General features: G+C 39.6%; 1 protein-coding gene across 1 annotated transcript; it reads left to right on the top strand.

Moving 5' to 3' along the window:
* Positions 1 to 226: 226 nt before the first annotated feature.
* Positions 227 to 7,602, top strand: ube2v2 (ubiquitin-conjugating enzyme E2 variant 2). The gene is made up of 4 exons (XM_077558829.1): positions 227 to 361; positions 6,034 to 6,185; positions 6,761 to 6,886; positions 6,968 to 7,602. Exons 1-4 carry the CDS (start codon positions 346 to 348, stop codon positions 7,112 to 7,114), a joined length of 441 nt encoding a protein of 146 aa, XP_077414955.1. The 5' UTR covers positions 227 to 345; the 3' UTR covers positions 7,115 to 7,602.
* The last annotated feature ends 3,480 nt before the right edge of the window (positions 7,603 to 11,082 follow it).

Raw genomic sequence — 11,082 nt, 5'->3', positions numbered from 1 at the left:
TGTGCCGTGAGAGATGGTCCATTTACGAACAACTACATCTGGAGACTTGCGTTTACATTTGGGCATTTTTGTGACTCTGAAAGCTAATAATAATAATGTTGGTTCGAGCGCATCCTCTATTTCTCTTCTCTGTTTTTGTTTGGTGAGATTTTGCTAATGTCAATGCCTTAGCACAATAAATGTTGGGAAACACTTGAATATATAAATAAACCCGTGGTCTGGAACCGAACCGAGTAACCTCCACCAATTCCGAAGGAGGAAGAGGGCGTGTCGCCCGTGCCACTTGCTTCCCCGCCGTGCGGGTGACGTCACACTTCTCTGCACTTCTGGACTCGGCTGAAGAACATGGCGGCCTCCTCAGGTCTGTGTGCCATACAAACTAGCATTTAGCCATCTTACAAATATAAATATTACGGGCGAACCGGAGCTCGCAGCCACCCCTAGCCACGCTTTGGTTCCGCCCTGACGCTTACGAAAGTATTGTTAAATAAAAAGACGCAATGGTGAAAAGCGCCGTGTAATGCATGCAGCTAGTGTGTTGCTAACTAGTAGCCGAGGCGTTGTGGCTAACGCGGAATAACTCATGAATGCGTCTCACTTAGAAAACGGACAAATTACGAAGGCAGTGACTCGTTTTAAATTCATCGTTTACTTTTTAAACAAACGGCTTAAGCGTAAGGAATGACTGCTAAGATTAGCCGGGTGACGGTAGCGTTGTGACCGAGCGGTGAGTCCATTGACGGTGGATAGAGTGCTAACTGGGGCTAGCCTAGCCGCAATAATCAAGTGAGAGTGTGGCTCTTGATTAGCTGCAAAAATGTGTTGACTCTGTTGACAATGGACTCATGTGGCTAGCCTGTTAGCGTGTACCGCTATCTGCGGTACATTTCATCCATGTCAGCTGACGCTATGGCGTCTACTCGCGTTAGCATTTCTGTCGACAACATTTTCGTCCTTTCTTCTTTCCTTTATTTTAATCATTGTTATACATCTCATGGGATCTTTCCATATGCTTCGTTGTAATTTTGAAGGAGTGTGTGGATAAACCTGTTACCGTCTATCATTACCATGCTTTGTTCGGGAAATAGCCGTAGCCTCATCTTTTGCATAAACGAGTGACTACCTCAAAGTTGCTCTGTAATCATTGGAAACGTGTTTTTTTTTTAAATAAATACCGCATGATGTTAAAACAGCTTTGATTTCAACTGTTTAAAACGAACCACATTTAAAGCTTCGTCTTGACACCGCTTCGTGTTTAGCATAGCCAGGGGTTGTGTTTCTTGTGCGTAAATAACATAGGGTGAAAATAGCAATGGGGTACGCCCAAAATATATCAGAGCTCGGAATTGCCGTGGTCTATCTGACAGGCAAGTCAAACAGAGGTGTCAAATCCAGGTACACAATGTAAAAAATAAATAAATAAAAACTGCCACGGTTTGGTTTTACCCACAAGTGCTTCTACTCAACCAGCAGGTAAACGAGCTTACGGGTGCGGGTTAAGTTAACGCACCTGTGGCCAAAGCCAAACTGTGGCTGGGTTTTTACTTTCTGGAACTGGATTTGATAACTTTGAAGTCAAAGATACTTTTGTCATAAATATAAACCAATGACTGTACTTACGGTGTACTGTATATTAGGGGTGTGCCAAGAAATCGATTATCATTTAGTACGATTCACAATCGATTTTAAATGTCCCCAAAATCGATTTTATTTAAGTTATTTTATACTGTCTTGTCTTTGTCTGTATGTGCCTTTATTTGGAGCGCGGTTCATGATGTTGTACCCGGTTTGGCCACTGAGGGGCAGTGTGGTTCCACGCGGTCTATACACTGTTAAGTTATAGCTACATTTGAGAGTAGAAGGAAAAAGTCACGATCAAGTTATTTCAATAAAAGTTTGTGGGTTTTTTCAGCGTGGAGCCATTCTTTTGAGTAATAAAGGTGCCGCGAGTAGCGCGCTAATTCGCATTAGCGAGTCAGACTGGAGTAGATCATTACAATTCCTTGCACATCTATAGACTGAAACAAAAATCATTGTCAATCAAATAATTTTGAAGCAAAAATCGTTCTTAATCAGAAATCGATTCTGAATCAAATCGCAGACCCAAAAATCAGAATCGAATCGTGAGACATTCTAAGATTCCCACCCCGACTGTATATGTGAAACTTGTGCTGCGTGATCAATACATTGTACAGTATTGTTAATGTTATTGTTTTTTAACTACACCAGTGCCAAACCATAGCAACGTGTTCATAGGTCATCATTCATGAATTTTCACATTTTGCTAATTTTAATATTTTTCATGGTAACCGACCCTCCGTTATTTCCTGATAAACTCACTCATTCACTGTTTTTGTGGTTAGGCCAAAGTGATAGCAGTAATGCCGATGGTATCTTGAGGACAATGAAACGGCTTCAAGTGTGTTAAAGCGCTTAATTTGGACAAAAGTAGTCCTTTGCTACCATCTTTTTGGTATCCATTGGCAATAATTATAAATCATTTTAGTGTGGAGGGTGTGAGCAATTACCTGCAGATTTTTGCTATTGGTGGCAGTGCTCAGAACATATTGGTTCACTGTATTATAGAAACTGTACAGGTGCGTCTACTGATACTGTAATAAAAAGATTGGCCCAGAAATACACATGTTCTTATTGGCAAGGAAATGTATAGCTCAGGGTATAATATGAATTCAAATTATAGTAAATAAATCCTCATTGTCATACAGCAAATTTAAGCCGACTCATAAGTTTAAAAGTGAATCCAGCTTGGAAAGTAACTGAATTTGTAGCGTACAAATACAACAATTTTGCGAAATGGAACTCAATAACTTTGATTCAGCAGCACAGTCACCAATTTTTGGGGTTAATAACAATATGTTGGGCAAAATGGAACATTTATATTTAGGGGTGGATTGAGCCAATGTCACTTATTTAAGTCAGCAGTCCTCGCTAATTTCGGCTCTCCAAAATACAGGGAGACCACATAAAAACATTTTTAAAACGGTTTAAACACTCCCACATACCTTAAAACTTTTAAAATTGTCTTTTGAAATGCATTTGAGTGCATGAATAAAATGTACCGAAAATACTCTAGAAGTATTGGAAGTGCTGTCTGCTGTGAATACCCCTAGATGGCAGTAATGCTTAAAGTATGGATTCATTAGCTGCTTGTTATGAGGGAACTAGAAAGAAAGCATTTTTAATACATCAGCTGCTCATTCTTCTGAAGCATATCCAAGAGTTTGATCTTCAACTGAATGGTCGGGAAGGACTTTCCGAGCCTTCAAAGCGGTTGCTTTTTTTATTTTTATTTTATACATGTCACATTTTACTGCATTTAATTTAATGTGTTTCCAATACTGTACAGTATTTATATTCATGTAAATATATATTCTGCGTTAAATCCATAGTTGGGTTACATAAAGTGAGCCACAATTTCAGGTTGGGGGAGGGGAGGAGGTTCTGGCATCATGTTCGAGAAGACCACAAAATGATTGAGAGAGGATCAATCAAGTAGTGCACTCCATTTTTGCCTCAAATTAATCATTCATTGATAAAAAAAAAAGTACACATTGAAGTAGATTGTGACTTTTGAGAGTGGAAGACGTAAAATGGAGGGCAGGGATGATTCAAATGCCCCCCCCCCTTTTTTTTTTGTAAAATGATGACTAGATTGTCTTTTAAGTGCTGGCCACTTTTCATATCATCATTTGCAACAGTCTGCTGTGTTCAGTGCCAAAGTTTCATTTTCCATGTGTTGAACGTTCCGTTCCTCCTTGTGACATTTTGATTGACTGTTTCGCAGCCCTGTTATTAACTGGGCTGCTGTGACCACGTCGGCAAGAAAAAGAGCGGCCATTACCCTCAATCATTTGTTCAGAGAAAATCAGTAGTCAAGCCTCCTTGTGCTCCCCGTGGGGGAAGTCTTTGCAAATGGCTGATTCATGAGCATGTACATGCTAAAGCTCTTTTGTCAATAGGCATTAAGATGCTGTGAGTGTTGATAGTATCGTAAGGGACGTGCACACTAATCAATTGATTGATTGTGGTTAGGGGTTGATACTATAGTCAATTCATTGTGTCTTTAAGCAGTTCAGACAAAATGACATGATCTGCATCCTCTTTATTCTTGACCAAGTAAAAGATGAACTTTGAGGCATAATTATAGTCATTCAGGCCTTACTAGTTTTCTGCATAAGCGGGCTCACTGGACTGTGGGATGACTAGAAAGGGGAAGAAAGACATAATGGTAATTAAGCCTTAATACCAATCACAGTTTGGTATAAAAAGTAGAATTGGGTATACTTGAAGCAAGTGTTTTGTCACGTAGCTTCTTTAAAAAAAAAAATTTTTTTATACCCATTCATAATAGTCAACATGACTCAGAGCCTTGGGCTTTGCTGCCTTCTGTACACGCTACGCATCAGAATTTAAACCAGGCTTTTAATTTGATTGAAGGGCCATTTAATCTCGCCCACCCAACACCCATCGTTTTGCTAGCCAATAGTGGTGTAAAAATAGTATAATTTGTATTGAATTTTTTTACATTTGCAAAAAGTTGTTCATTTAGTATGACTGTTCCCCTATACTTACGGATGAAGATACAGATCAGGTTTCATTTGATTAACGTATTTGCTCCTAAAATGTATAAAAAGGTTATATTTTAAGTATTGCCATGGTGCCAAAAACATATTAGGGATAGACCGATTATCGGCCAGGCTGATATTTGGCATTTTGACAAATATCGGCCAGAAGGCCGATAAAGCTGGTATCTCAGAGCGGTTAATATAACATTCTTCCATGCTTAAAGTGTGAATCCTAACCCTAAGTAAGACGTTTTGTTGAATATTCCCATAAAAAATTGATGTTTAAAAATCGATTCGGCCGCATATTGAATCGGTTCAAAAATTGCGCGCTGTGATATCGCGATATATTGCCGAATTGATTTTTTCTAATACCCCTAATGACTACTAATAATCGGTATCTGTATCAGTCATGAAAAAAACATCGGCCCATCACTAAAACATATTTATATGTTGTTGTTTTTTAATGTTTTTTTATGCTTGAGCATACAGAAGGCTTCGATGCAGCCTCTGACATGAAGAGGTCGCTTAAGGCAATGGTAGTTATTACAAATAAACGGCCAGCGGGTGGCAGTAGAGTAAAAGGGCAGCAGAGTATAAGAGATCAATCAGAGCCATGTTGCAAAAAAGCTCTTTTATCCAGATTTGTAAATAATGATGAAACTTAGCTATATTCTAATGCTAATTGCTGCAAAACAGCAACATATAGAAATGTACTTTTTTTCCCTGAAGATACTCTAATCTTTGTTTTGGTAGGTTCCATGTTTTTGTAGCAATAAAACACAATATTCTGTAAGCCTTGCAAAATCAGTCAAAATCCAGTAAATCAGCCGGGAGCGAAGGGGGTTGCTTCAGTAAAAAAGGCCTGGGAGTGAATGATGAGAATCAATGTGTGGGGTGGTTGCGCAGCGCAGGACATACAATAATAGATGGATGTGTGCAACTGTTTGATGATCGTAGTTTACAGTTTGCACTTTGCAGTGACAGAGCCGCTGTCAGTGTCAGAGTTCACAACAGCGTCGTTCCCAAAATATGTCAGATGGTGGATTATGGGGGTTTCTTTGTGCATATTCTGCGCACCGCCCGCACCCTTGGGCCCAGTGGTCCCGAATGTGGAGTGGGAGAAAAGGCTGGAGGAGTATTGTCTTTCACGAAGATCTGCCATTTCCCAGTGATTGCTGGACTACACAGAAGCACGATTATGTCCAAAGCTAAGCAGAGCTGCAATGTTGACGCAGATTAATGGTGGCTAACTGTATCGTCTCCATTAGCTCCTGGAAGCTGGCTAACACATACTTTACTGTTTGGCGAAGTTGTCGATATTGGAGTGATGGTATTTGTTCCGCTCCTCTTATTAACACCTGAAGAAGAAAGTCATAAAATCTTATGGCAACTATTTTCAGTTAAGACTTTGTTAATTTCTTATCAAATGTGTTGTTGTTTGTTGCAGGAGTTATTAAGGTCCCGCGCAATTTCCGCCTGTTGGAGGAACTGGAGGAGGGCCAGAAAGGTGACGGCGATGGTACAGTGAGTTGGGGTTTGGAGAATGACGATGACATGACCCTCACGCAATGGACCGCCATGATCATCGGGCCTGCCAGAGTAAGAACTTGTCTTGATGTGGGCCGCCCCAGTATTGCACCCTTTCTATCACTGTTTTTTTTTTATTTTTAACCATTTTCATTTTTATAGTGTCTTACTTTATACTGACTACTGACCCTTGTGTGTGGGAAAGGAGAGTCATACTCATTAAACTGGAAACATCATTTTTAAATGATAGCCGTTGTTTGGTATTATGCAATACTTTGCCCATTTTTTAATATTGCACATAACCAATATATTAAAAAACAAACTAAAACTAATAAAACTAAACATTTTTGAAAGAAATAAAAACCTAACAAACTGGAAATTCCATTAGGCACATGTTAACCACACAGACTCTTCAATACTTCCAATATTTTCGATACATTTTATGCTGGTTTTGGTGTATTCAAATATCTCTGCAATGTGTTTAAAGTGTGTGTTTGGGTGAGGGTTTAAAACTTAATGATAAATTAAAAAAAGAGAGGTTTTTATGCAGTCTCTATATCGCAGATTTTCACCTTCGGGTCTGGAACGTATCGCCCGCGATAAAAGGGTTGCACCGTAAATTCACTTTTACTCTCCTGTCTTTTCAGACCAATTACGAGAACAGGATATACAGCCTGAAAGTGGAATGCGGGCCCAAGTACCCAGAAACAGCCCCGACTGTTAGATTTGTTACAAAAATCACCATGAATGGGATAAATAATTCCAACGGGACGGTAAGTGCGCTCCCTTCATCTTTTCTGAGGCTGCGTTTGTTCACCTGCGTCACCTGTCAACTGTTTGTGTTTGTCTCGCAGGTGGACTCACGTAGCATACCAGTATTAGCCAAATGGCAGAATAATTATAACATAAAAATTGTCCTTCAAGAGTTAAGGCGTCTTATGATGTCCAAAGAAAATATGAAGCTTCCACAGCCACCAGAAGGACAAAACTTCAGCACTTAATCACCGTGGATTGTTTTGACCCTCTGTCTTAAAAAAGCCTACATAGAAATATCATTCAAACAACAACAACAAGAAAACAAAAGAAACATTGCACATCAACATTATTGTCCATGCAAGAGGAGGATTGGACTCTCATATTATGGCCTGGCTCTTTAAAAAAAAAAGAAGAAGAAAAATGTCCCTGCAGTTCAGCAAAAAACATGACAAGAAGAGCGAGCAGTTAATGAAATGACTATTTTGTTGAAGCTGTACCAGCAAGAGTGCTGCTTTCTTCTTTCCCAATGACTCATCTTTGATGAAGTTGTGTGTGTGCACCAGGGCCCCACCGGAAGACCCTTTTTATTTTCTGTTGTTTTTCACATTCAACATGCAGATGGCGCCATACAGAACTGTGACTGTAGTCTCCAAGTAGTGTCACGAGGTGAGAAAGAATTTTTTGTTTTGTTTTAAATAAATATATAAAGATATACTATGTATTTGACACAATACCAATGTTTCTGTTCTCAAGGTCTTTCTCTCTGACATTTAACAGACGTTGAAGCCTGTTCTGTTCCGTAAAAACAAACAAAACTTGCATTTAACTTTTAGTGAAAATGGCAGGTGACTGACTGAATTTGTGATTTTACTGAAATTAAAAATCACTGCGGAAAACAAACAAAGTCCCAAATGCTTTTTAACTTGTTCTGTTTTGTTGTTGGTCGGGGGTCCACCATGTTCGTGTTCCTTCCATAGTAAAGTTCATTTTAGGTTGATTGAAGACTCAAAATCAGACATGTAGTAATTATTAAGAGATTCTGGCAATTTCCGGGTGGTCCGGTTTGCTAAATTTCCTACTTGGGGCTGCTAATATTCCAGGCAGAGCCTACTTATTATACTCGACGGTAGGCCACTATCATAGCACTGCCTACACTACCTTTTTTACTGAGGATATCACCAAGTCGCAATAAAAATACCAACAGTAACAATTTGATTCAAGACTCTAAACGACACCACTGTAACTATATTACACCCTGTCCGTACAAAATAACATATAAAGAGGCATTACACAGTCACAAGTGTTATTTGTAACGGCAACAAAGCATGCTGGGTAAGCCTCCTTGCAATCTTAAAGTTCGTTAAAAGGCATCAGTCTGCTAAGCAGTGCGAGTAGGTTTCAAACAGAGGTGGCAAATCTAAGTCCAGAAAGAAAAACCCTGCCACAGTTAGGGTTTAGCCCCAGGTGCTAGCTAGCAAGCTCCCTAGCTAGCTCTCCTGGTACTCATTTACCTGTTAAGGAGCTAGCTAGTTAGGGAGCTCCCTATCTAGCTCCCCTGGTGCTCATTTACCTGCTAGCTAGGAAGCACTCTAGCTAGCTAGCTTGCACCTTAGGAGGTAAATTAGCACAAGGGGAGCTAGCTAGAGAGCTCCCTAGCTAGCAGGTAAATGAGCACCAGGGGACCTAGCTAGGCAGCTCCCTATCTAGCTCCCCTAGTGCTCATTTACCAGCTAGGGAGCTAGCTAGCGAGCACAAAGGGCTAAAGCCAAACTGTGGCGAAGGTTTTTACTTTCTGGACCTGGATTTGCCACCTCTGGTTTCCAATAAGAGCGCCGACAGGAAGTGCCGTATTAACTGCCTAAATATTGATGTCTAAACAGCGTTTGATAAAAATATATATGTAATCTAAATTATCCATAGTTGTGATTGTGAATGTACCGTAATTGGATATGGACTAGCTCAACATTGCAAAAAGTCAAATCCAAACCAATATTAAAAATGAACTTCTTGTTTTTCTGCCAAGATATTTCTTATTTCAATGCAGTTTTTTTGTAAGAGCGGTCAATTTGCCCCCAATCCTAAAATCACATAAAAATGGCCTCAAAAAAGAAATATCACTTAAAAGTGCCAAAAACTGACAAGGCCAATTCAAGGCAATACTGGGAATAGAAATAACATGGCATCCGTAAATCATGTATTTAACCAGTGTGGTGAATTCAGCAATGTTTTCTCTGGCTGGTCTAGGGTGTGCCTCGCAGCATCATGATGTGCCCAATAAGAAAATGGATGGCTCTCTTTTTTTAACTCTGCTGCATGTTTAGTAGCTTTCTGGAATGCTCATCTCAGCAGCTTCATTCAACTACGGTTAGGTTTTACAGTTGCCATTTCTGCTGAGGTGCAATATGGTCAGCGCAATTGCCTCATAGTTCTGAGGTTTTGTGTTAGAATATGGCCTCCGGCATTCTTACGTGGACTTTGCATGTTCTCGGCTCTTTTCCTCCCACATCTCTAAAACCCGTGTATTCGGACTCTAAATTGTCTTTCAGTGTTATGTTAGGAGGAAGTCGCTACATGTGCTCCAGCCTTTAGAAAATAAGATAGAGGTTTTGTTATGTGGGTCTGTACCACAAGATGGCATTGTCTGACTGTTGAGTCACGTGACAAAGCACTTTGGAATAGAAAGCAAGTTTTTTTTTTGTTTGTTTTTTGGTACCCTTGTTCTCATTGGAATAATATAATCACCATCATTTATTACATATCACACTCCTTTTCAGACTTTCCCACCCCCCCTGGAAGAATAAACTACCTTCGTCATGATTGATTTTGCACCAAGCCTTGCTTCATCTGTGCATTAATTCTTATTGTACAAGTAAATATTCAGCCTTTTAAAGCATTTTTCACAAGGATTTTCAGATGTTTGGTTTCTTCATCTAATTATCGAAAAGCACATTAAAGTGGCTTTGTTGCGGCTCATCACAGTGTGGTCGCTTTGATTTGTTTCAAATGATGCTTCACCTGCTTAATTAAGCGCTTTTAAATGATTGTATATTTCAACAGGTGGAATCATGTGAAATTAACCTTCCGGGGAATTTCTCTCAATGCAGCAACACCACCATAAATCAACATCAGTCTAATCCTCATTGATGTTTTTATTGATTCAGCATGGCATCTAACATCAGCCCGGTAAAAGTAACATCATGATGTAAAATGCGTTTTGAAAACAGACCCAAACTTCTATTAGACAGATCCCTTGCCACATCGGAGCCATAACAATGGACTATGACAAAGTTCCATTTCTACAGTGTCACCATAACAATTTTTACGCATGTCAGAATGTGCCATAGTCTATCCTTTACTTTCTTTTTTCTTCTTTTTTTTGGGGGGTGGATGTCTGCATTCAATTTCATCCCATAAACGTAAAAATGTAAAACAAAAAACAGGTGTAAATAGACATTCGACACAAGTTTTTTTTTGCTCCACAGGACAGCGATGATTTACTAATGCTTACAGACTAGTAAAAACTAGGGATACACGATAATGCTATTTTCAACCGATACCGATAAACCAATAATTTAGAAAGTGCCAATGTCAATAACCGATAAGTCAGCCGATAATTATTTGCTGTCAGGGCTCCTGCCTCTTCCCTATGAGCCCTGCCCCCTTTTTCTTCCCCCGTGTGTATGTTCTGCTTGTCAAAAAGACAACCGGTAACTCATTTTGATTTTGCCAAAACAAAACAGTCATGTTTTAAAAATGCAACCAAAAAACTGCGAGGGTAACATTTTGGGGAGACCGTAAAGAAAGCCCACACTGGCGACTGCCATGTCTCCATGATGCATCTTCTGTCAACACAAGGTTGCGCGCATTATGACGTCACAAATATGCGACACTAAAATAGGCGAAGTGGGGCACAACTTGAGCGACAACCACTAGAGATAGACTAATGTGGAATGTCTATTATTATTGGCCGATTTCTTTATTATCTGGTTTATCTGTGTGACGTCAAAGTGGTGGATAATTGCCGATAATTTTCAGCAGATTTCTTTGTTATCTGGTTTATCCGTTTGACGTCAAATTGGCCGTTAATTATCGACCACTGATATTATCGTGCATCCCTAGTAAAAAAAACAGTACTTATGGAATTACAGTAGTAGGTCAGGTAGCAAAAATCATGCTCCCTTACCTCCATTTTTTTATTTGGTTGTTTTATGTT

This window comes from Vanacampus margaritifer, chromosome 2, assembly GCF_051991255.1.
Source record: "Vanacampus margaritifer isolate UIUO_Vmar chromosome 2, RoL_Vmar_1.0, whole genome shotgun sequence".
In the NCBI taxonomy this organism is placed as follows: domain Eukaryota; kingdom Metazoa; phylum Chordata; class Actinopteri; order Syngnathiformes; family Syngnathidae; genus Vanacampus; species Vanacampus margaritifer.
This window is presented reverse-complemented; position numbering and strand designations above follow the sequence as displayed.